This window comes from Carassius auratus, chromosome 18 (genome assembly GCF_003368295.1).
Source record: "Carassius auratus strain Wakin chromosome 18, ASM336829v1, whole genome shotgun sequence".
Taxonomy (NCBI): domain Eukaryota; kingdom Metazoa; phylum Chordata; class Actinopteri; order Cypriniformes; family Cyprinidae; genus Carassius; species Carassius auratus.
This window is the reverse complement of record NC_039260.1, coordinates 17,437,359-17,465,144: the sequence shown is the minus strand read 5'-3', so window position 1 is coordinate 17,465,144 and position 27,786 is coordinate 17,437,359. Positions and strand designations below refer to the sequence as shown.

The 27,786-nt window shown below is 36.6% G+C and overlaps 1 protein-coding gene across 4 annotated transcripts; it reads left to right on the top strand.

The window, feature by feature from the left end:
- The first annotated feature begins 737 nt into the window (after positions 1–737).
- On the top strand, positions 738–27,514 carry LOC113118559 (uncharacterized). Of its 4 annotated transcripts, none has more exons than XM_026287836.1 (3): positions 738–996; positions 24,976–25,066; positions 25,175–27,514. In XM_026287836.1, the coding sequence occupies exons 2-3, from the start codon at positions 25,054–25,056 to the stop codon at positions 26,077–26,079; spliced, it is 918 nt and encodes a 305-aa protein (XP_026143621.1). In that variant the 5' UTR covers positions 738–996; positions 24,976–25,053; the 3' UTR covers positions 26,080–27,514. The 4 variants fall into 4 exon arrangements, with proteins under 4 accessions (XP_026143621.1, XP_026143619.1, XP_026143620.1 ...); XM_026287834.1 differs by having other exon boundaries at positions 25,172–27,514; XM_026287835.1 differs by lacking the exon at positions 738–996 and adding an exon at positions 2,025–2,315.
- The last annotated feature ends 272 nt before the right edge of the window (positions 27,515–27,786 follow it).

The window sequence follows — 27,786 nt, the reverse complement described above, 5'->3', positions numbered from 1 at the left end:
GGCACTTTTAACATTTTTTGGTTGTTTGTTTTCGAAAATAGATTTAACTGTTATACAATAAAACATAATAGATATGATGACTTTTTTTCTCCTAATTGTATACATCTTATGCTTTTATTTCTCTGAGTTGATCTTGGAATTTAAAAACGTGATTGAAAACATGTCACGTGATTGATGTGAAAAGATGACTGATCTGGATACAAGTATTTAAGACCTCCGCAATCTCTGCAGTGTTCTTTCATCAGTTGGGATTTTCTAGAACACAAGACAAAACTTTTGTTTGATATTAATCATTTAATTTGCTTTCATTTGCTCTTTGGGATCCAAATTAACTTCAGGTTTGTCAGATTTTACATTCTTACATTTATTGAATTTAATTATACAAATGTACAGTGCATGTAGAATGATTGTTTATTGTTAGTTAATTATGCATTATAGTGAATGTTAACATTTAGTAAATGTATTAGTATTGAAATTCACATTAATCAAACATAAACGCTGCATATTTATGTTGACTTATGTTGTAGCCTACTTGAGGGTGCTGAGATGTTGCGCACATTATCTTAGATGTTTACTTTGAGAAATTTCAAGATTTCTGATCGTTTAAATCAGTGGTCTTATGCTTTTATTTCTCCTTCATTATCCATCTGAGTTGATCTTGGAATTTAAAAACGGCCGCGCAAGGTTTTTTTTTTTTTTTTTTTTTTGAAAGAGGGCGTTTTACCAAGACCTTCAGAAACGGCCATTTTACGTCGTGGTAATGAAACCCCTGGAATTTAGTGAATAGCCAACTTTGGCATGATGCTGCAGTTTCCTACATGTCACGTGATTGATGTGAAAAGATGACTGATCTGGATACAAGTATTTAAGACCTCCGCAATCTCTGCAGTGTTCTTTCATCAGTTGGGATTTTCTAGAACACAAGACAAAACTTTTGTTTGATATTAATCATTTAATTTGCTTTCATTTGCTCTTTGGGATCCAAATTCACTTCAGGTTTGTCAGATTTTACATTCTTACATTTATTGAATTTAATTATACAAATGTACAGTGCATGTAGAATGATTGTTTATTGTTAGTTAATTATGCATTATAGTGAATGTTAACATTTAGTAAATGTATTAGTATTGAAATTAACATTAATCAAACATAAACGCTGCATATTTATGTTGACTTATGTTGTAGCCTACTTGAGGGTGCTGAGATGTTGCGCACATTATCTTAGATGTATACTTTGAGAAATTTCAAGATTTCTGATCGTTTAAATCAGTGGTCTTATGCTTTTATTTCTCCTTCATTATCCATCTGAGTTGATCTTGGAATTTAAAAACGGCCGCGCGAGGTTTTTTTTTTTTTTTTTTTTTTGAAAGAGGGCGTTTTACCAAGACCTTCAGAAACGGCCATTTTACGTCGTGGTAATGAAACCCCTGGAATTTAGTGAATAGCCAACTTTGGCATGATGCTGCAGTTTCCTACATGTCACGTGATTGATGTGAAAAGATGACTGATCTGGATACAAGTATTTAAGACCTCCGCAATCTCTGCAGTGTTCTTTCATCAGTTGGGATTTTCTAGAACACAAGACAAAACTTTTGTTTGATATTAATCATTTAATTTGCTTTCATTTGCTCTTTGGGATCCAAATTCACTTTAGGTTTGTCAGATTTTACATTCTTACATTTATTGAATTTAATTATACAAATGTACAGTGCATGTAGAATGATTGTTTATTGTTAGTTCATTATGCATTAATAGTGAATGTTAACATTTAGTAAATGTATTAGTATTGAAATTAACATTAATCAAACATAAACGCTGCATATTTATGTTGACTTATGTTGTAGCCTACTTGAGGGTGCTGAGATGTTGCGCACATTATCTTAGATGTATACTTTGAGAAATTTCAAGATTTCTGATCGTTTAAATCAGTGGTCTTATGCTTTTATTTCTCCTTCATTATCCATCTGAGTTGATCTTGGAATTTAAAAACGGCCGCGCAAAGTTTTTTTTTTTTTTTTTTTTTTTTGAAAGAGGGCGTTTTACCAAGACCTTCAGAAACGGCCATTTTACGTCGTGGTAATGAAACCCCTGGAATTTAGTGAATAGCCAACTTTGGCATGATGCTGCAGTTTCCTACATGTCACGTGATTGATGTGAAAAGATGACTGATCTGGATACAAGTATTTAAGACCTCCGCAATCTCTGCAGTGTTCTTTCATCAGTTGGGATTTTCTAGAACACAAGACAAAACTTTTGTTTGATATTAATCATTTAATTTGCTTTCATTTGCTCTTTGGGATCCAAATTCACTTTAGGTTTGTCAGATTTTACATTCTTACATTTATTGAATTTAATTATACAAATGTACAGTGCATGTAGAATGATTGTTTATTGTTAGTTCATTATGCATTAATAGTGAATGTTAACATTTAGTAAATGTATTAGTATTGAAATTAACATTAATCAAACATAAACGCTGCATATTTATGTTGACTTATGTTGTAGCCTACTTGAGGGTGCTGAAATGTTGCGCACATTATCTTAGATGTATACTTTGAGAAATTTCAAGATTTCTGATCGTTTAAATCAGTGGTCCCCAACCTTTTTAGCACCAAGGACCGGTTTAATGTCAGACAAAATTTTCACGGACCGGGCTTTATGGTGTGATGGATAAATATAAATTAAAATGATACGACTGGCATAAAAACTGTGGTATATTGTAAATATAATAATAAACATGAATCCACTGTGTATTCGTATAAAACTTTATTTAGCAGCATCCTTTTAACATCGTGCCAACAACAAAACATGAATAAAATTCTCTCTGCCCCCTAACCCACTTTTTTCCCACTGATTATGGTCACTATGGTGGCGTTTAAACATGCCTAAAAAATAAGATGCACCACAAAAACGAATATAAAATCCATGAAAATAACACAGGGCATCTGGTCTTTTTCCAAAATAAAAGATCGTTATGGCTCAGCACACTTCTACCTCCACCTCTGTTATTTGTTTAGAAAAAATCCACCGCTCACGGCTCTTCTGGACTGCAGTCACGCCATCTTCGTTTCAGAGTAGCGCGGTCACGCCATCTGCGCTTCAAGTTCATTGCGCGTCTACTCGGTGGTGCGTGGTATACATTAACGTGCGAGCGCTACAGCCTAATTATTTTAGTAAATCCTCTTTCGGTGGTCATATTTATTCATATTCATAAGAATGATTGAATTCATTCACGTTTTAAGTGTTATAATCGCGTATGTTATCATTCAATCTGTTCCTGTTGTATGGTGTATTCTGCTTATGTGGAGAGAATCTAAATTGTTATTCATTTTTTATTTTATTTTAAGGATAAAACCAAACTGCCATGTCATTTTTTCATTCTTTAATATTTGCATGCCAAAATCAGGAAGGAAAATAATAATAATAATAATAAATCGCCAAATCATGAAGAATGCAATCTTTTCCACTATACAGTCAGATTGGAAAATTCATATAAAATTAAAATCTAATTGTTTTCGGTAAACTCCATCAGATTCTTGTTCTACATGTGCCCATGTACCACTTTGGTGATTGTCATATCATTTTACTGTATCATTCATTAATAATTGCGTGCCAAAATCATGAAAAATTATAAAATTTTCACAATACAGTCAGATTTGAAAGTTCATAAACGATTAAAAATCTAATTGTTTTCTGCAAACTCCCCCAGACTCTTGTTCTACATGTGCCCATGTACCACTTTGGTGATTTTCATATCATGTTACTGTATCAATCTTTAATAATTGCATGCCAAATTCATGACAAATTATATAATTTTCAATATACAGTCAGATTTGAAAATTCATACACGATTAAAATCAAGTTGTTTTCTGCAATCTCCACCAGACTCTTGTTCTACGTGTACCCACGTACCACTATGGTGATGTTCATATAATTTTACTATATAATTAATAATTGCATGCCAAAATCATGACAAATTATATCTTTTTCACTATACTATCAGATTTGAAAATTCATAAAAAAATTAAATCAAATTGTTTTCTGCAATCTCCATCAGACTCTTGTTCTACGTGTACCCACGTACCACTGTGGTGATGTTCATATTATTTTACTGTATCATTCTTTAATAATTGCATGCCAAAATCATGAAAAATTATATATTTTTCACTATACTATCAGATTTGAAAATTCATAAAAAATTAAAATCAAATTGTTTTCTGCAAACTCCACCAGACTCTTGTTCTACATGTGCCCATGTACTACTGTGGTGATGTTCATATCATTTTACTGTATAAATGTTTAATAATTGCATGCCAAATTCATGAAAAATGCTATCATTTTCACTATACAGTCAGATTTGAATCTTCATAAAAAATTAAAATCAAATTGTTTTCTGCAATCTCCACCAGACTCTTGTACTACGTGTACACACGTACCACTGTGGTGATGTTCATATCATTTTACTGTATCATTCTTTAATAATTGCATGCCAATATCATGAAAAATTATATCTTTTTCACTATACTATCAGATTTGAAAATTCATAAAAAATTAAAATCAAATTGTTTTCTGCAAACTCCACCAGACTATTGTTCTACATGTGCCCATGTACCACTGTGGTGATGTTCATATCATTTTACTGTATCATTCTTTAATAATTGCATGCCAAAATAATGAAAATTATATATTTTTCACTATACAGTCAGATTTGAAAATTCATAAAAAATTAAAATCTAATTGTTTTCTGCAAACTCCACCAGACTCTTGTTCTACATGTGCCTATGTACTACTGTGGTGATGTTCATATCATTTTACTGTATCATCTTTTAATAATTGCATGCCAAAATCATGAAAAATTCTGTCATTTTCACTATACAGTCAGATTTAAAACTTCATAAAAAATTAAAATCAAATTGTTTTCTGCAAACTCCACCAGAATCTTGTTCTACATGTGCCCATGTACTACTGTAGTGATGTTCATATCATTTTACTGTATCATTCTTTAATAATTGCATGCCAAATTTATGAAAAATGCTATCATTTTCAGTATACAGTCAGATTTGAAACTTCATAAAAAAATTAAAATCAAATTGTTTTCTGCAATCTCCACCAGACTCTTGTTCTACATGTGCCCATGTACTACTGTTGTGATGTTCATATCATTTTACTGTATCATTCTTTAATAATTGCATGCCAAATCATGAAAAATTATATAATTTTCACTATACAGTCAGATTTGAAAATTCATAAACGATTAAAATCAAGTTGTTTTCTGCAATCTCCATCAGACTCTTGTTCTACATGTACCCACGTACCACTGTGGTGATGTTCATATCATTTTACTGTATCATTCTTTAATAATTGCATGCCAAAATCATGAAAAATTATATATTTTCCACTATACTATCAGATTTGAAAATTCCAAAAAAATGTAAATCAAATTGTTTTCTGCAAACTCCACCAGACTCTTGTTCTACATGTGCCCATGTACTACTGTTGTGATGTTCATATCATTCTTTAATAATTGCATGCCAAAATCATGAAAAATGCTCTCTTTTTCACTATACAGTGAGATCTGAAAAATCATCTAAAATTAAAATCAAATGGTTTTCTGCAAACTCCACCAGATTCTTGTTCTACATGTGCCCATGTACTACTGTTGTGATGTTCATATCATTCTTTAATAATTGCATGCCAAAATCATGAAAAATGCTCTCTTTTTCACTATACAGTGAGATCTGAAAAATCATCTAAAATTAAAATCAAATGGTTTTCTGCAAACTCCACCAGATTCTTGTTCTACATGTGCCCATGTACCACTGTGGTGATGTTCATATCATTTTACTGTATCATTCTATTAATAATTGCATGCCAAAACATGAAAATTATATATTTTCCACTATACAGTCAGATTTGAAAATTCATAAAAAAATCGAATTGTTTTCTGCAAACTCCACCAGACTCTTGTTCTACATGTGCCCATGTACCACTGTGGTAATGTTCATATCATTTTACTGTATCATTCTTTAATAATTGCATGCCAAATCATGAAAAATTATATAATTTTCACTATACAGTCAGAATTGAAAATTCATAAACGATTAAAATCAAATTGTTTTCTGCAAACCCCACCATATTCCTGTTCTACATGTGTCCATGTATCAATGTGGTGATTTTTACATCATTTTACTGTATCATTCTATTAATAATTGCATGCCAATATCATGAAAATTTATATATTTTTCACTATACAGTCAGATGTAAAACTTCATAAAAAATTAAAATCAAATTGTTTTCTGCAAACTCCACCAGACTCTTGTTCTACATGTGCCCATGTACTACTGTGGTGATGTTCATATCATTTTACTGTATGATTCTATTAATAATTGCATGCCAAAATCATGAAAAATGCTATCTTTTTCGATATCCAGTGAGATTTTAAAAATCATATAAAATTAAAATCAAATTTCTTTTCTGCAAACTCCACCAGATTCTTGTTTTACATGTACCCCTTTGGGGAATTGTCGTTTCATTTTACTGTATTATTCTATTAATAATTGCATGCCAAAATCATGAAAAATTATATATTTTTTTCACTCTACAGTCAGATTTGAAAATTCATAAAAAATTTGAATCAAATTGTTTTCTGCAAACTCCACCAGATTCTTGTTTTACATGTGCCCATGTATCACTTTGGTGATTGTCATATCATTTTACTGTATCATTCTCTAATAATTAAATGCCAAAATCATGAAAATGCTATCATTTTCACTATACAGTCAGATTTGAAACTTCATTTAAAATTAAAATCAAATTGTTTTCTGCAATCTCCACCAGACTCTTGTTCTACATGTGCCCACGTACCACTGTTGTGATCTTCATATAATTTTGCTGTATCATTCTTTAATAATTGCATGCCAAAATCATGAAAAATTATATATTTTTTACTATACAGTCAGATTTTCAAAATTCATAAAAAATTAAAATCAAATTGTTTTCTGCAAACCCCACCAGACTCTTGTTATACATGTGCCCATGTACTACTGTGGTGATGTTCATATCATTTTACTGTATCATTCTTTAATAATTGCATGCCAACATCATGAAAAATGCTATCATTTTCTCTATACAGTCATTGAAACTTCATAAAAAATTAAAATCAAATTGTTTTCTGCAAACTCCCCCAGACTCTTGTTCTACATGTGCCCATGTACCACTTTGATGATTGTAATATCATGTTACTGTATCATTCTTCAATAATTGCATGCCAAAATCATGAAAAATGCTATCATTTTTCACTGTACAATCAGATTTGAAAATTCATAAAAAATTAAACTCTTATTGTTTTCTTCAAACTCTACCAGACTCTTGCTCTACATGTCCCCATGTACCACTGTGGTGATTTTCATATCATTTTACTGCATCATTCTTTAATAATTGCATGACAAAATAATGAAAAATGCTATCTTTTTCACTATACAGTGAGATTTGAAAAATCATATAAAATTTTAATCAAATTGTTTTCTGCAAACTCTACCAGACTCTTGTTCTATATGTGCCCATGTACCACTTAAGTGATTGTCATATCATTTTACTATATCATTCTTTAATAATTGCGTGCCAAATCATGAAAAATGCTATCTTTTTCACTATACAGACAGATTTGAAAACTCATATAACATTAAAATCTAACTGTTTTCTGCAATCTCCACAAGATTCTTGTTCTACATGTACCCACGTACCACTGTGTTGATGTTCATATAATTTCACTATATCATTCTTTAATAATTGCATGCCAAAATCATGAAAAATAGGATATTTTCCACTCTATAGTCATATTTGAAAATTCTTAAATATTTTAAATCAAATTGTTTTCTGCAATCTCCCCAGACTCTTGTTCTACATGTCCCCATGTTCAACTACTACTTTTACTGTATCATTCAATAATAATTGAATTAATAATTAACTCCACCAGTTTCTTTTTCTACATCTCCCCAGGTACCAGTGTAGTGATTTTCATCTTACTTTACTGAACAAATTTTTAATAATGCTTACCAAAGTCCTGACCGATGCTATTGACCTCACTATATCCACATAACAAACAAACCTGTAGACTTTTATTTACTTTTGGCTGGCTTTGGGATAACCATGAGGTTTGGATATTGACATTGCATTTGACATTATGTTTGGCTTAATGAATGTTTTGGTAATTCTCATCCTGCCTTGTGTGTGCGGTTTCCCTGTCTTCAGCCACAACATGAACATGTCATAACTTACAGGTGAATATTTACAAATATGTATATGTTAATTTGAATAAACATTTATGTAGCTGAATCCAATTTAATATTTTATCTGGTCTTTCAGATACAACTTTCAGTGTTGTGATGTACTATAAAATGTCCATATAACTGTCTTTTTCCATTATCACTAATCTTATGCTATTGTCACTATCCAGCCAGATCATCACAGTCACAAAGGAATTACTGTTAGTATAGTGGTTGTAGTTCTAATTTGCATATTGTGGCACATATCTTCATTATGTTGAATGGTCTCCAATGTCTCCACGGTGCTTCAAGAAACCCACCTGCAAAGCTACAGTACTATTAACCGTTTTAGGCACTTAATTTTAAATGCTGTAATAAATAGTGATTGAGATAATACATATATATATATATATATATATATATATATATATATATATATATATATATATATATATATATATATATATATATATATAAATTAAATTATAATAACTACATTAAATCAACATTTGATGTGAGCATTTTTTTGATGTGAGCAGCTTTTGTCCTCTATCCACTTGCAATTAGTGGATAGAGGACACTCTATGGGGGGAGTGCATGTACGGTTCTCTCTCCACCTTCAATACCACGACTTAGGTGCCCTTGAGCAGGGCATCGAACCCCCAACTGCTCCCCATCTCCGCAGCATAAATGGCTGCCCACTGCTCCGGGTTTGTGTTCACAGTGTGTGTGTGTGTTCACTGCTCTGTGTGTGTGCACTTCGGATGGGTTAAATGCAGAGCACGAATTCTGAGTATGGGTCACCATACTTGGCTGAATGTCACGTCACTTTCACTTTCACTTTCACTTTCAGGTCGCTTGCCATGTATGCTTTTGTTGTATCTTGGAGACATTGCCACAGTTCTTCTGGAAAGAAAAATAAATTATTGGCATAGAGGCATTTTTGCTAGTGAAAATTCTAGTGTTATAATAATTTTTTACTTTTTTAAGTAAATAAACTCTTTAAGTAAGAGTTATTTAAGTAAGATAACTCTGAATCCTGTGAACTTGAAAATTTGCTGAAAATGTGTTTATTTTATATATATATAAATATATATATATATATATATATATATATATATATATATATATATATATATATATATATATATATATATATATATATATACAGTACAGACCAAAAGTTTGGACACAGAAAGAGTTTTCTTTATTTTCATGACTATGAAAATTGTAGAGTCACACTGAAGGCATCAAGGGCTATTTGACCAAGAAGGAGAGTGATGGGGTGCTGCGCCAGATGACCTGGCCTCCACAGTCACCGGAACTGAACCCAATCGAGATGGTTTAGGGGTGAGCTGGACCGCAGACAGAAGGCAAAAGGGCCAACAAGTGCTAAGCATCTCTCGGGGAACTCCTTCAAGACTGTTGGAAGACCATTTCAGGTGACTACCTCTTGAAGCTCATCAAGAGAATGCCAAGAGTGTGCAAAGCAGTAATCAAAGCAGAAGGTGGCTACTTTGAAGAACCTACAATATGACATATTTTCAGTTGTTTCACACTTTTTTGTTATGTATATAATTCCATATATAATTCCACATTTGTTAATTCATAGTTTTGATGCCTATATATATAGTTGCTGGTCATATAATTAGAATATCATCAAAATGTTACTTTATTTCATTAATTCCATTCAAAAAGTGAAACTTGTATATTATATTCATTCATTACACACAGACTTATATATTTCAAATGTTTATTTACTTTATTTTTGATGATTATAACTGACAACTAAGGAAAATCCCAAATTCAGTTTGTCAGAAATTAGAATATAAATTAAGACTAGGGATGCACGATATTGGATTTTGGCCGATATTCGATATGCCGATATTTTCAAAATAATTTTGGCCGATACCGATATCGATATATATACAAATATATACTGATATATTTAAACTTTAATTTTACTGAAGAGAAATCCATGTATCTCTTCTGTACTGATTCTACCATAAATTTATTATTTTACAAATGTAGACAGACATTCACATCTGAAAAACAGGTCAATTATTTCGCTTGGAGAATATCGGTTTGGCTCATCGGCAGAAATATTCATATCGGCCGATACCGATAATGGTCATTTTAAGCTTTTATCGGCCGATACCGATATTGTGCCGATATTATCGTGCATCCCTAATTAAGACCAATACAAAGAAAGAATTTTTAGAAATCTTGGCCAACTAAAAAGTATAAAAATGAAAAGTACGAGCATGTACAGCACTCAATACTTTGTTGGGGCTCTTTTTGCCTGAATTACTGCAGCAATGCGGCGTCGCATGGAGTCGATCAGTCTGTGGCACTGCTCAGGTGTTACGAGAGCCCAGGTTGCTCTGATAGTGCCCTTCGGCTATTCTGCATTCTTGGGTCTGGCTTATCGCATCTTCCTCTTCACAATACCCCATAGATTTTCTAAGGGGTTAAGGTCAGACAAGTTTGCTGGCCAGTTAAAAATAGGTACTTAAGAACCTGGTCCTGAAACCAGGTACTGGTAGCTTTGGCACTGTGTGCAGTTGCCAAGTCCTGTTGGAAAATGAAATCTGCATCTCCATGAAGTTGGTCAGCAGCAGGAAGCATAAACTGCTCTAAAACTTCCTGGTATCAACTGCGTTGACCTTGGACTTCAGAAAACACAGTGGACCAACACCAGCAGATGACATGGCACCTCAAACCATCACTGACTTTGGAAACTTTACACTGGACCTCAAGCAACATGGATTGTGTGCCTCTCCTCTCTTCCTCTAGACTCTGGGACCCTGATATCCAAAGAAAATTTAAAATTTACTTTCATCAGAGAACATAACTGTGGACCACTCAGCAGCAGTCCAGTCCTTCTTGAAGCTAGACGCTTCTGACGCTGTCTGTTGTTCAACAGTGGCTTGACACAAGGAATGTGACAGCTGAAACCCATGTCTTGCATATGTCTGTGTGTAGTGGTTCTTGAAGCACTGACTCCAGCTGCAGTCCACTCTTTGTGAATCTCCCCCTCATTTTTGAATAAGTTTTGTTTCATAATCATCTCCGGGATGCGGTTATCCCTATTGCTTGTACACTTTTTTCTAACACATCTTTTCCTTCCCTTTGCCTCTCTATTAATGTGCTTGGACACAGAGCTCTGTGAACAGTCACTGTGATTTATTAGTGAAATAAATCAACTTTTTGATGATATTATAATTATATGACCAGCACCTGTATATTTATGTAAGGTATATATATATATATATATTGTCACGGTTTTACGCTGCCTGAAGGAATACGGAGTCGAGGATAAACGGGATAAGGCTTTTAATATATCCAACACAGGGGATATCCAACATGGAGCACAGAGGTAGACACACGTAAGTAGCAAGTGGCAAATGAAGACCCGACAAAACAGAACTGAAAGGACAAGGCTTAAGTACAAAGAATAATGGGGAAACACAGGTGGATGGAATAACTAAATTAACAGGGACATGGAACACATGAGGAATAGAATTGACACACCTGGGAACTAATCAAACTAAACACGGAAGACAGAAACTGGGTCACTGGGGCAAAAACACTAAATGAGTCCAGGTGTGTGACAGTACTCCCCCCTCCCGGTAGGTGCGTCCTCGCACCGTAGAAACAACAGGGGGAGGCGTGGGTGGGAACTTGGGAGGAGGTTCCGGTGGAGGACGGACTCCCAGGAGGGGGCCAGCAGACAGGGACCACAGAAGGAGGAGCCAGGGAGGAGACGGAGGAAGGAGCCAGGGAGGAGACAGGAGCAGGAGGAGCCAGATGGTCCACCAGAGACCAGCCAGGACGGAGATCCAAGGTGGAGTCGACGGCGGGAGGAGCCATGGTGAAGGAAGGATCGACGACACCAGGGGGCCGACAGGCGGAGACTGCACCGGTGGGTGAGGAGCCCAAGATGGAGCAGCACAGCCGCAGAGCCAGGGGGACGTCGAGGTTCCGGAGGGCCTAGGTGGAGCAGAAGGCTCAGGCGACCAAGGCGGAGGCAGGGTCCTGGCAGACCGATGTGGAGCCGGAGCGACCGAGGATGGAGGTGGAACCGGAGGGAAGGAGGAGCCTGACAGAGCCGGAGGGATGGAGTGACGAGGTGGAACCAGAGGAGTGGAGTCCCGAGGCGGCGGATGGTCGACGACTGACCAAGGTGGAGCCGGAGGGACGAGGGAGCCCGGTGGAGCAGGTGGGATGACAGGCCACGGTGGAGACGAGGGAGCTAAGAGCCAAGGCGGAGCCGCTGGGTCGAAGGACAGAGGAGGAGTCCAGGGCTCGGAGGCTGGAGGCGGAGACAGGGCCTTAACACGCCAAGGCGGAGCTGGAGACTGGCAGTCCAGCGGCGAACCACCGCGCCCCGATGGCGCGGACTGAGGGTGAGCTGCGGGACTGACTGGCACCAGCAGGGATGGCGAGGAACTGGCTGGTCTAGGAGGAGGAGAGAGGAGAAGGATGGGAGGAAGGACAGGAGGATCAGGACTGGACGGAACCAGCGAAAGAGTAGAGGGACCAGCAGGTTTGGGAGGAGGCGGGAGAGGGAGGCTGGGAGGGAATACAGGAGACACAGAAGATTCAGGGCTGGGCGGAACCAGTGGTGAAACAGAAAAATCATGGCTGGGCGGAACCAGCGGAGACACAGAAAATTCAGAGCTGGGCGGAACCAGCGGAGACACAGAAGATTCAGAGCTGGGCGGAACCAGCGGAGACACAGAAGATTCAGAGCTGGGCGGAACCAGCGGAGAAACAGAAGATTCAGAGCTGGGCGGAGCCAGCGGAGATACAGGAAACTCAGGGCTGGGCGGAACCAGCGGAGAAACAGAAAACTCAGGGCTGGGCGGAACCAGCGGAGAAACAGAAAACTCAGGGCTGGGCGTAACCAGCGGAGAAACAGAAAACTCAGGGCTGGGCGGAACCAGCGGAGAAACAGAAGACTCAGGGCTGGGCGGAACCAGCGGAGAAACAGAAAACTCAGGGCTGGGCGGAACCAGCGGAGAAACAGAAAACTCAGGGCTGGGCGGAACCAGCGGAAATGGAGTAGAGGAAATGACTGGAGGAGGTAGGAGTGGGAGACTGAGAGGGTATACAGGGGAATCAGGGCTGGACGGAACCAGCAGGGAAACAGGAAAATTAGGGATTACCTCCGTAGACCAGTCCATCAGATCCAGAACTTGCTCCATATGATCTTCAGAGACTGCATACAGCTCACCCTCAGTCGCAGGAGTGTGGGCAGGGCTTTCCTCCACGCCCTCGATCTCCACGAGGACTCCCACGATGCACAGTGTTGCCGGCTCACACACCTGGTCAGTCGCGCTCTCGAGATCCGGCTCCCTGTCAGTGGATGGCTCGGGCTCTGCGGCTGCGGTGGGCTCTGGCTCCGTGCGGCGAGATGGTGGCTGGCTGGTCTCTGGGTCGGGAGTGGGGCTGGCGAGGTCCTCTATGGGGCAGATGGTGAGAGATGACCCATTTCTCGCCAGAGTCCACTCCACAAATGCGGCGAAATCCTCTCGAGGACCATCTTCGGACGACAACGCTCTGCATTTGGAGTTCAGGCTGGTGTTGTAGAAGGTGCAGAGCGCGCCGTCCGGGTAGCTGGTGGCATTAGCTAATAGGAAAAACTGTCTGGTATGGTCCTCGAGAGAACGTCCTTCCTGCTTCAGCAGGAGGATGAGGAATTCGGGACGATAGAGGGGATCCATAGACACTAAGAAAAGAAAAGACTGTGAAAAAACAAAAGCAAAACGGAGGGAAGAACACGCAGTTTTCTATTTTCTCTTTTGAAGGTCGGGTCTTCTGTCACGGTTTTACGCTGCCTGAAGGAATACGGAGTCGAGGATAAACGGGATAAGGCTTTTAATATATCCAACACAGGGGATATCCAACATGGAGCACAGAGGTAGACACACGTAAGTAGCAAGTGGCAAATGAAGACCCGACAAAACAGAACTGAAAGGACAAGGCTTAAGTACAAAGGATAATGGGGAAACACAGGTGGATGGAATAACTAAATTAACAGGGACATGGAACACATGAGGAATAGAATTGACACACCTGGGAACTAATCAAACTAAACACGGAAGACAGAAACTGGGTCACTGGGGCAAAAACACTAAATGAGTCCAGGTGTGTGACATATATATATATATATATATATATATATATATATATATATATATATATATATATATATATATATATATATATATATATATATATATATAGTACAGACCAAAAGTTTGGAAACATTATTATTTTTAATGTTTTTGAAAGAAGTTTCTTCTGCTCATCAAGCCTGCATTTATTCAATCAAAAATACTGAAAAAATATGATATTGTGATATATTATTACAATTTAAAATATATATATATTTTTTTACATTTATTATACTTTAAATTATCATTTATTTATGTGATGCAAAGCTGAATTTTTAGGATCATTATCACATGATCCTTTAGAAATCATTCTAATATGATAATTCATTATCATAGTTGGAAACAGTTCTGCTGCTTAATATTTTTTCAGAACATGTGATACTTTTTAAGGATACTTTGATGAATAAAATGTAAAAAAAAAAAAAGGTATGTTTTTAAAATATAAATATTTTGTAATAACAATATACACTACTGGTCAGTAATTTGGGGTCAGTGATTGTTTTTCTTTCTTTCTTTCTTTTAAATAAAATCAATACTTTTATTCAGCAAGGATGTTTTAAATTTACTGAGCCCCTAAAGGGTCATTCTGGTGGAAAAAAATCAGAGTGAGTGAAAAAAATTCGAGTGGGAGGAAAAAAATATTTTTTTATTCTTTGCGTTCTCTCGCAAAACTTTTGCGTTCTCTCGCAAATATATTTGCGTTCTCTCGCAAAACCAGCTGAGTTCAGCACCTGCGCCATTCACCGGTAACGTTATCAAGTCCCGCAGGAGCTTCAGAGGAGGGACTGATGACAGTGTTGGACCAGAGAGGACCAGGCTCGGACTTTATTTTGGGTTTTGGTTCTGTTTGTGTGCGACAGTCGTCCACGAGAAAGGGCTGTCACGCTCTTTTAGGTATATTGTATTATTAAAGTTTGTTTGAATGTTCGCCGGTTCCTGCCTCCTTCTTCCCGTGACTATGAACGTTTGTTACACACTGGATGACTAAATTCAGTACACACCTTAGGCTATCCCTAGAAAGCAAACGCTTTATTAATGGACTAATTAGTCTATTCTAAGACAGTGGTATAAAACGGCAGAATTCGGTATACACTTTATTTATAAATTATAGGGTAGCTACATGAAAGCAGATAAGCCCAGAACAGTTTTATTTTAAACTTGGACTCCAGTTCAAATAGGCTACAGTCAGCTTTTAAGACATGGTTTTGGGACATTCTAAAACGCTTAATGTGGATATAACAGTGACATTGGAGTCCCAATTCAGTAAGGCCTAAATACTTTTAAATCTAATAACAATTGTAATATTGATAACCTTGTTAATAGCTATCAGTAAGCAAATAGCAATAATGCAACGTTTCTCCCCCATTTAAAAACGTCAGGCTATAGAAAGGTTATGCTTAAGGGAGGTTAATGGACAAATAGGCTACAGTATAGGCTAAAACCAAAATATGGTAAACAGTAATAAAATATAGCCTATTATGCACAAGAAAGCAGACAAGCCCAAAACAGCTAGAAACAAGCCAAAACCTAACGTAAAGAGAAACTGAAAGTATGGGCTCACGTAGGCCTATACCGCTCTCATTCATCACAAATCCAAATGTTTCCATATTCGCAATGTATTTGAGGCTAAACCATTATTGATCAAAATAACTGGGCTCTGTACGTTCCAATATCGATGGAAAAAAATCATAATGAACAAAAATTTGCAGCACTGGAGTGGGCCGGGGCTCACGCTATACGGTACAGACATAATACAGATTAATTAAATTTACTGTGTAACATCATATCTGTATTGGTGATTCTTTATTTTAATAACGAACAGACAGCACTTGCAATGAATATGTGCGCATGAGGCACTGACGCGATCAAATCACTTAGGCTAGTAGGAAATAATTGGATTTTTATTTCAGTTTGAAGATTCAATAATATAAAAGATTATAACTGAAATGTTAAAAAGTGAAAACTTGTTACGTTCTCATTTCGCTCTGGAACCTATACGAGAATGCTATTTCCCCTGAATATCCAAAATATTGCATAGCCTATGTGACATTGATTTCATAGGCCTAACAGTTAAACAAAAAAGGCAATATTTAGTGTACATTTAAAAATGTAAAAGAAGCCTAAATTTAAACACAATATTGTCCATATTGTATTTTACACCTACAAATCACAAGTAACGTTAAACAATACAGCCAGGCAGAGTGGTGGGTGAGACATACTCGAACAAATGGGAAACAGCTGTACGTGTGTATAAGTGAGTGAGTGCATGCAACAGGTATGCAGAGTGAACCAGGGGCATGTTCAAGTTCAAAACGGTGCGCAACGTTTTGCTACGGTTTCCGTGTTGAACGTCATGTTTCCTGGAAACGGCGTGCACCGGTGTGCAACGGGGTTTGAGATGCGTTTTCTCTTGTTTGGTGGGTGTGTCAGAACTGCAGTCCAATCAGCAGCAACATGTATATAAAGCAAGCGGTATTAAAGTGAACTCGCACAATGGCTTCAAAGAAAATAATGTACAAATGTGTTCGTTACAGCTCGGTATACGCAACAACTGAGGATATTAGAAGACTTGTTTGTCGTAAGTTTTATTGTACAAATATAGGATATCAGCATAATGATGTAGTTGTTTATATTTTTAGCTTCATTGCAAGTGTATGTATAGAAATAAACAATGGTAATTAAGTGGTTTTCCTAAAAATGAGAAAGAAAATACAGGGTATTAAAACCGTATGAACTACAAATAAAGTCTAACAAAGAGGCTAAATAGATGGCTCCGAAAATTCTTCACAAAGAACACAAAGAATGTCCTTTTTTTTACATCACAATTGTTTATTATTTCTTCTTTAGCATACATTACATAAAATGTATCAACAATACATCCAAAGTCAACAGAAGTAATGCAAGAAAAGGAAAGATACAAAAAAATACAAGGAATGGCCTTCTCAGCTGCTATAGTTGCAACTCTTGCGTCATCAGAACAGTGTGTTCAACGCATCACCGTTTCTGTTTGAAAAAACGTTGTGCAACGTTTTGTCGGGGCTGAACGCAGCCCGGGTTTGTAGTGTTACGGTGAATGAGTCCGGGAGATGGGGAAGTGGCGCCCTCTGGTGGTGAGAGGGAGGAACACCGGGTCCGGACTCATGACAGTACGTCTCAAAGTAATAGCGGTGTTTCGTCATAAAACATAACATATACAATTAATAAGGCTAGAAAAAACTGTGCCTCTATAACAGTAAACATATTAATCAATTTAAGGGGAAGTCGTGGCCTAATGGTTAGAGGGTTGGACTCCCAATCGAAGGATTGTGAGTTCTAGTATCGGGCTGGACGGAATTGTGGGTGGGGGTAGTGCATGAACAGCTCTCTCTCCACCTTCAATACCACGACTTAGGTTAGGTGCCCTTGAGCAAGGCATCGAACCCCCAACTGCTCCCTGGGCGCCGCAGCATAAATGGCTGCCCACTGCTCCGGGTGTGTGCTCACAGTGTGTGTGTGTGTGTTCACTGCTCTGTGTGTGTGCATTTCGGATGGGTTAAATGCAGAGCACGAATTCTGAGTATGGGTCACCATACTTGGCTGAATGTCACTTTCACTTCACTTCATTATTAAAGTGTTTTCTTTCTATGGATAGCCTAGGCTTAAAGTGTAGTTTATCGGGTTACGTTCATATTCTTGGCTATTTGTCTGTATGCTTTATTAATAAGTTGTGTACTGAATTTAGTCATCCAGTATGTAACAAACGTTCATAGTCACGGGAAGAAGGAGGCAGGAATCGGCAAACATTCAAACAAACTTTAATAATACAATATACCTAAAAGAGCGTGACAGCCCTTTCTCGTGGACGACTGTCGCACACAAACAGAACCAAAACCCAAAATAAAGTCCGAGCCTGGTCCTCTCTTGTCAAACACTATCATCAGTCCCTCCTCCGAAGCTCCTGCGGGACTTGATAACGTTACCGGTGAATGGCGCAGGTGCTCCACCGGCCTCGCTCCGTTCCCTCAGCTCTCGTCACACAGTGTTTTACATTAAAGGGTTAGTTCATCCAAAAATTATGTCATTAATAACTCACCCTTATGCTGTTCCAAACATGTAAGACCTCCTTTTATCTTCGGAACACAGATTAAGATATTTTAGATTTAGTCCGAGAGCTCTCAGTCCCTCCATTGAAACTGTGTGTATGGTATACTGTCCATTTCCAGAAAGGTAAGAAAAACAAAAACAAAATAGTCCATGTGACATCAGAGGGTCTGTTGGAATTTTTTGAAGCATTGAAAATACATTTTGGTCCAAAAATGGCAAAAACTACGACTTTATTCAGCATTGTCTTCTCTTCCGTGTCTGTTGTGAGAGAGAGTTCAAATCAAAGCAGTCTGGATATCCGGTTCGCGAACGAATCATTCAGTTCACCAAATCGAACTTTTAAAACGATTCGCATCTCTAATACGCATTAATCCACAAATGACTTAAGCTGTTCACTTTTTTAATGTGGCTGACACTCCCTCTGAGTTCAAACAAACCAATATCCCGGAGTAATGCATGCACTCAAACAGTACACTGACTGAACTGCTGTGAATCGTTTAAAACGATTCAGTTCGATTTGGTGAACTGAATGATTTGTTCGCGAACCGGATATCCAGACTGCTTTGATTTGAAATCTCTCTCACAACAGACAAGGAAAGAGAAGACAATGCAGAATAAAGTCATCGTTTTTGTCATTTTTGGACCAAAATGTATTTTTGATGCTTCAAAAAATTCCAACCGACCCTCTGATGTCACATGGACTACTTTGATGATGTTTTTCTTACCTTTCTGGACATGGACAGTAGACAGTACACACAGTTTCAATGGAGGGACTGGGAGCTCTCTGACTAAATCTAAAATATCTTAAACTGTGTTCCGAAGAAAAAAGGAGGTCTTACATGTTTGGAACAGCATAAGGGTGAGTTATTAATTACATAATTTTCATTTTTGGATGAACTAACCCTTTAAGCATTTTACTATGTCCCAAAACCTTGCCTTAAGAAGCATGCACTGACTATTTCTCTAATTTCAAAACAAAACTCTATGTACTGCTCCATTGTGGACTTATGGAGCTGTATGAACTACAAGCTGTAAAGTAAACAGGAAGTGTTTGTCTGAACTCAGCTGGTTTTGCGAGAGAACGCAAATATCTTTGCGAGAGAACACAAAAGTTTTGCGAGATAATGCAAAAGTTTTGCGAGAGAACGCGAAAGTTTCTCGAGGGAATGCAAAAATTTTGCGAGATATATATATAAAATATTTTTTCCCACCACAATGACACTTAAGTGGCTCCGTATAAATTGATAAAAAGTGACAGTAAAGAAAATATATTATTAGAATATATATTATTAGAATTTTTATTTTGAATAAATGCAGTTCTTTTTAAACTTTTATTCATCAAATATATTAGACAGCAGAAGTGTTTCCAACACTCATAATAAATCAGAATATTAGAAGGATTTCTAAAAGATCATGTGATAGACTGGATGTTAATTGTGACACTGAAGGCTAGAGTAATGATGCTGAAAATTCAGCTTTGCATCACAGGAATAAATTATTTTTTAAAAGTATATTCAAATACAAAACTATTATTTTTTATAATATTTCACAATATTACTGTTTTTTCTGTATTTTTGATCAAATAAATGCAGGCTTGATGAGCAGAAGAAACTTCTTTCAAAAACATTAAAAATAGTAATGTTTCCAAACTTTTGGTCTGAACTGTTTATATATATATATATATATATATATATATATATATATATATATATATATATATATATATATATATATATATATATTGTAATTCAATATGCTGTTGTATATATATATTTCCACTTGAATTTTTTGTCCAATTACGAGTTGCGAGATGCCTCGCATGTGCGACTCAATAGTCCTGCCATGTTCAGCTCCAAGTTCATGTTTTAAAACTTACTTTTAAAAAAAATGTCATGATGAGTTAATATTAAATACATTTGCACTGAAAAATATAAAGAAAACCCTTCTGAAATGAGAATGATGCCATAGATTATTTGGATGGAATACTAGATTGATTTATATAATGAAGATATGTGCCACAATATACAAATTAGAACTACAACCACTATACTAACAGTAATTCCTTTGTGACTGTGATGATCTGGCTGGTCAGTGACGAAAGCATAAGATTAGTGATAATGGAAACATGCATTTATATGGACATTTTATAGTACATCACAACACTGAAAGTTGTATCTGGAAGACCAGATAAAATATTAAACTGGTATAGGCTACATAAATGTTTATTCAAATTAACATATACATATTTGTAAATATTCACCTGTAAGTTATGACATGTTCATGTTGTGGCTGAAGACAGGGAAACCGCACACACAAGGCAGGATGAGAATTACCAAAACCTTCATTAAGCCAAACATAATGTCAAATGCAATGTCAATATCCAAACCTCATGGTTATCCCAAAGCCAGCCAAAAGTAAATAAAAGTCTACAGGTTTGTGTGTGGATATAGCAAGGTCAATAGCATTGGTCAGGACCTTGGTAAGCAATTATTAAAAAATTATATTAGGTAAAGTAAGATGACACTCCCCACACTGGTACCCTGAGGAGATGTAGAAAAATAATCTGGTGGAGTTTGCAGAAAACAATTAGATTTTACCTATTAATGGATTGTTTAAAATGTATTTACAGTGAGGAAGAAGATAGCATTGATCATGATTTGGTAAGCAATTATTAAACAATCATACTGTGAAGTATGGTGAGAATCACCACAGTAAAAAAATATGGAACAAGAATCTGATGGATTAATTAATTAATTAATTTTCAAATATGAGTGAATAGTGAAAAATATAGCATGTTGCATGAATTTGGCATGCAATTATTGAAAAATGACACAGTAAAATGATATGAACATCCCCACAGTAGTACATGGGCACATGTAGAACAAGAGTCTGGTGGAGTTTGCAGAAAACAATTTGATTTGAATTTTTTATGAAGTTTCAAATCTGTCTGTATAGTGGAAATGATAGCATTTTTCATGATTTTGGCATGCAATTATTAAAAAAAATGATACAGTAAAATGATATGAACATCACCACAGTAGTACATGGGCACATGTAGAACAAGAGTCTGGGGGAGATTGCAGAAAACAATTTGATTTTAATTTTATATGATTTTTCACATCTCACTGTATAGTGAAAAAGATAGCATTTCTCATTATTTTGGCATGCAATTATTAAAGAATGATAAAGTAAAATGATATGAACATCACCAAAGTAGTACATGGGCACATGTAGAACAAGAGTCTGGTGGAGTTTGCAGAAAACAATTTGATTTTAATTTTTTATGAATTTTCAAATCTGATAGTATAGTGAAAATTATATAATTTTTCATGAATTTGGCAAGCAGTTATTAAAGAATGATACAGTAAAATGATATGACAATCACCATAGTGGTACGTGGGCACATGTAGAACAATAGTCTGGTGGAGATTGCAGAAAACAATTTGATTTTAATTTTTTATGACGTTTCAAATCTGACTGTATAGTGAAAATGATAGCATTTTTCATGATTTTGGCATGCAATTATTAAAGAATGATACAGTAAAATGATATGAACATCACCATAGTGGTACGTGGGCACATGTAGAACAAGAGTCTGGTGGAGATTGCAGAAAACAATTTGATTTTAATTTTTTATGACGTTTCAAATCTGACTGTATAGTGAAAATGATAGCATTTTTCATGATTTTGGCATGCAATTATTACAAAATGATACAGTAAAATGATATGAACATCACCACAGTAGTACATGGGTACATGTAGAACAAGAGTCTGGTGGAGTTTTGTCCCTCTACAGTGACAAAAAGTATTTATTTTGTTCCAGTGCAAGCTATATTGTGAATTTCTGTGTCTTGCATCATTTCTTACAAATGTTTATGTCATATTATACCAAAAGAATATGTCTGAGTGAGGGTCAGAAAGACAGACAGAGGTCTGGTTTTATCCAGATGTTTTTGAGAGGGTGTTTCAGGACATAGAGGAACATCGCTCTCTCGGCAGCTGCTACGTCACATTTATATTTAGGTTTCAGCCATATCTTAGCCTTTACACCTCCACCTGTGAATTTGCAGTGTTTCCAGATGTTTTAATACACATTTTCAATGTATGCATAAAAACAACTGGATGGAAACATAAATAGGACTACTGTTACATTATGTTTAGAGTTTTTTATTATGCTAATGTGATTAAATTTTTATATTGTGCATTCTGTAGGAAAAAAAAATGTTTTATAAAAGTACATTGAAATTGACAATAAAAAAAATACAGTCAGGTTTTAAGACATCTGATGAAACTTAAATTTAAAATGAAAATATAAAAATGTAGTTTAATAATTTTTTGCAAAGATAAAGGACAAATATGTTTGCAGTTACATATTAACAAGGTCACAATCAGTATACTTAATAAAAATAAGAGTAACAGAAAAAAAATCTAGCTTATATTGTTGTGTTACGTTTGACCCACCTGTGTGTTACTTTCGTCCCAACCGATGGGGTCGAAAGTAACAATGTGCAATTTATGTTCAAAGTGAAATTATACTGAAGTCTTTCTACATTTATACAAATACAACCTGGTATTGTTAGACCTCACGTCTGAGTTACTGGCCACAGCAGAAATATATCTCTGTACACAACATTATCTTTTAAAATTATGTTTTTCTGAAAAATGGTACTTTCGCCCCTGCTCTCCCCTAATGTATACCACGCACCGCCGAGTAGACGCACAATGAACTTGAAGCGCAGATGGCGTGACCACGCTACTCTGAAACGCAGATGGCGTGACTGCAGTTCCTCACGCGGAAGTGATTTAGCGTGCACGCCAGCATCAGTTGTGCGCTCGGATAATATTTTCATTGATTTGACGCTAACTGTGAACTGGAGGGCGCCGAAACTCAGCGTGTGCCTCACAGATTTGAGAAATATGGCCTATATATTACAGAAAGCTTGAAATGTTTACTTTTAAACTAAAATATTCGAACCAAAATAAATGGGCTATTCTCTGATTATGTAATCCATATAAAATGTGCATTTCCCTCTGGCTTTCATGGCGAGTCCGCATCGTCAACTTCATCTTTGCGGCGACACAGAAAACACCATTTTATTACTAAAAAATTAAATGACTCCTTGCATATTTTCGAGCCAGCAGGCCATTTAGGGTTGAGCGAGACCCCATGGAATGAGCGAGCGGGATATTCTGAAATGCAGACTGCACACATACACATGCTTAGTCTTGGGATTCCACAACTTCCCTTAGTCATCCTCACAATTTGTTGCTGTAGCCATTTTGTCATAATTTCCGGTTCTGTATGTTTATTAGAAAGGATGTAGAACTTCGTTCATAATTTGTTAGTTTAATGGAGGTACAGAAAACGACACAACAACTCCTCGGCATGATTGTCCCGTGTATTTCAATTGGCGCCAAGGCAATGTTTTCCTCCACGGGCTAAATTCACATCACGTGACGGGCGTTCCCAGACCAAACCATCTGTATGTATGGCCCAGTGAGGCTACGATGAGTATTTACTGCTTTAAGAAAATGCGGGTCATTAATATTTTTTGAGGTACAAGTTGCGGGTGGGTTAGTTGAAAATGTAGATTGGGTGCGGGTTATTAATACATTGACCCGCGCATAACTGGCCAGCACACATGGCAGACTGGAGAATAATCCAACTGCTAGCACTCATTCAAAGAGGCCACATGTCAAAAAGGGGCAGTACCATCTTTTATATTCACAACACAGACACTAATAGGCTCATGAAACTTACCCAACTGACCAATCAAAATGCAGCACAAACACTTATATTGGTTCATGCTAAAATAATAACTTTATTCAACAATTTGTCTCCTCTGTGTCTCTCCATTTAGGAGAATATGAGCTGAACGCAGGCAGCGAATGCTGTTCTGTGTCAGCCGCATCACAAGGATGCGCCTTTTTCTTTCAAATCAATGCGTAAATGCATGACGAAAACGTATCCTTGCCTGCATTCAGCTCATATTCTCCAAAATGGTGCTAAAGGGATATGGGGAGAGACAGAGGAGACAAATTGTTGAATAAAGTCATTATTTTAGCTTTTGCTCTGATCAAGGCCTAGACATAGAGAGCTTACACCTTTTGAGGACAGATGCTAAATTCCATGAAAGACACGGGGTTAGAACAGACCCTCTTCAGTGAGGACTTCACTTCTTATAAGAATGAGACCATTAGACCTGTCGCATTGAGACATTTAAAAAAATACCAAACATGACTGTGAATATCAAATGCATTCATGCAGAACATGATATTTTGCAATTGACCATTCGGAATAAGCTAGGTAAAGGGAAGTAAGTCGGACATATGTGAAGGAATCATAGGTGAGAAAGAAGCATTCCCGGATCTTCATATACTGTAGTGAGATGTGGAAACAGATGTCTGAATGTTAATACACTGTGTTTGCTTTGTCCCTATCTCAGGACATCAGAGTCCATAGGTTCTTCCAGCCTTAAAGAAGACCTGAGCCATCATATCTGGGAAAACTGAAATCAAACAACATGTCTAAGAAATGTAAACTATTAATAGCATAACAACATCATACACATGCTAGTGAATATATTTTATTTGTTTATAATGTGGTGACATTTAATAGTAAACATTCTTATTCTGTTTCAGCAGCAGAGAAAGCAGCAGCAGAAGAACTGAGGGCAACTCTACAGTCACCACTGACATTAACAATTACAATAGTGATCGTTGTAGTAGTAGCTTATGTATTTATGTCAGGAGTAGGTGAAAGCATAGTCGGAGCAGCAGCTGGAGCAGCAGCTGGAGTGTGCATTTTACACTCACGGTGGGAAGAAGAAGAAAGAACAGACCTACTAGCCATAGTAGTAACGGGAGGAACAGGAGGCATAGCAGGAATAGTAGCAGCAATGTTGCGATCAATGGTAGGAGAACGTTCACTAACAGGAGCAGCAGTAGTTGGAACGATAGCAGGAGCTGCAATAGTTGCAATAGCGAAAAAACAATTACAACGGTTTATAAAAATAGTCAAGTATTTTATAGTTGCATTGAAACTGTTTGTAGGAGTAACTCTAGTAGGACTAGTAGGAACTCTATTAAAATGGGTAGGAAATACAGTAAAATGGGTAAAAGGTCTAATAAAGTTTGCAGTATCCCAAATAAAAGCAGCAGCACAATGGATTACAGAAGCAGCAAAAAAAGCATTCGACACATTAGCATCATTTGTAACATCGGGATCAGCAGCAGCAGGAGTAATAGCATCAGTAGCATTAGCATCAGGATTAGCAGCAACAGGACTAGCACCTGGATTATTTGGAGGATTATTGGGACTTGTGTTAGTACTTGCGGCAGGAGCAGCAATTTTTGGATCAGACGGGAGAAGACACTCAAACCAGCAGCAGACTCAAGGAGCAGATGTGATGTTACCAACTGCTGTTTTTTTACTTTTGGTTTTATTTTGTTTTCTTGTTGCATCTTTGGGTGTGTTTCGATGTTGCTGCTTGGTGTTTCTCTTCCTGTTCCTGTGGTTTCTGCTGTGCTACCGCTCTGAAAGGCACTGATCTTTGATCATTAAGAAGGCGACCAGTATAAAAGCCTCAAAAAGAGAAACTAAGGACTTTTGTTCACCTGCATCAGTCATCCTTTCGGCCTAGCTTATTTCTTTTAGCCTTTACTGTTGTGAATTCAGTGCAGGCTACTCTTATTATTGTAAAGTCAATGTTTTGCTACTAATGTCACTTCTGTGTACTAATGTAAAAAAAAAAATTATTTTTATTTTTAACTTTCCCACAACCCACCCAATGAACATAAAAAATAAATAAATAATAATAAAATATATTAATGTATAAAAATTAAATAAACAAATAAAAGAAAAAAAAAGAAAAACAGTATTTCGAAAGTTCTTGTATTACAAACAGTGAGAAAATGATTTACATCATTGTTAGCCCATTGTGTTGGATTGCGTTATCCATTCCAATTTGCACAGGCCTTTTAATAAAAATATTAGTTTTAGTTTGGGGGAATTATGTCCTCTTCAAAATATAAAATCATTGGAGTCCATACTGAATAAATACGTTTAATGGATCCTCTAAGAGAATATTCAATTTTCTCCAATTTCAAAAACAGCATCACATCACTAAGCCAAAGTGAAACTAAAGGTGGTTTATTTGATTTCCAAACAAGAAATATTCTTCTCCGAGCCAAAAGACATGCAAAAGCGCATGCGTCTTGACAATTTTTGGACATGACCACACCTTGTACAGGTACTCCAAAGATAGCCATATCAAAACTAGGACTGATATCCTTAGCATATGCCTCAGACCAAATTTTAAATATAGCTGTCCAGTAATCCAGCAGTCTGGGACCAGCCCAGAACATATGAGCAAGGTCTGCTTTAGCAGAGGAACAACGCTCACATGTATCAGCTACATTTGCATATATCTTGGACAGCCTAACCTTGCTGTAATGAAGTCTGTGGAGGACCTTGAACTGTATTAAACCCGAGCATCCATTCACTCTAAATAATGCATTATTCCAGGTTTCCTCTTATATATCCACTGCAAAATACTTTATCCAGTCTGCCCGGATTTTGTCTAGATTAATATTTTTTATTGACATTAAAGTATTATATACATTAGAAATTATTCCCTTCAATTGTAAGGGAATGTTTAAAATTGTATCCAATCCTGTACTGAGAGGAATGGATGGATATGTGGGACAATGATTTTGTATTAGATGAGGAACCTGAAAATATCTAAAAAGGTGTGTTCTTGGCAGGTTATATTTTGAGGAGAGATTGGAAAAAGGGGCAAAAAAAACATCAATAAAAAGATCGCTAAATTTGACAAGACCTGATTGTTGCCACTGATTGAAGACTGAGTCCAATTGAGCTGGAAGGAATATGTGATTCTTGCCTTACGAAAAATAACCATGGTTTTATTATAGTAAAACTGTAGTAACCCATGGTTTTTTGCCGTGTTGACTACCATTTGTATAACCACAGATTTACTACAAATACCATGGTTAAACTATGGTTAATTTAGCAAAACCATGGTTAATTTGTGGTTACTATGGTTTAACTATAGTAACCATGGTTTTTTGGGGTTTATTTGTAGTAAAACCATGGATAATTTTCATAAGGGATATAGGGTTGGCTATGGAGAAGTCTTTGAAACCAAAACATTGTCTAAATTGAAACCAGAGTGTTTGCGATGACTGGGCATTGAGTATACAGTGAAATGCAAAGGAGCAATTTAGGTAAAGCTAAA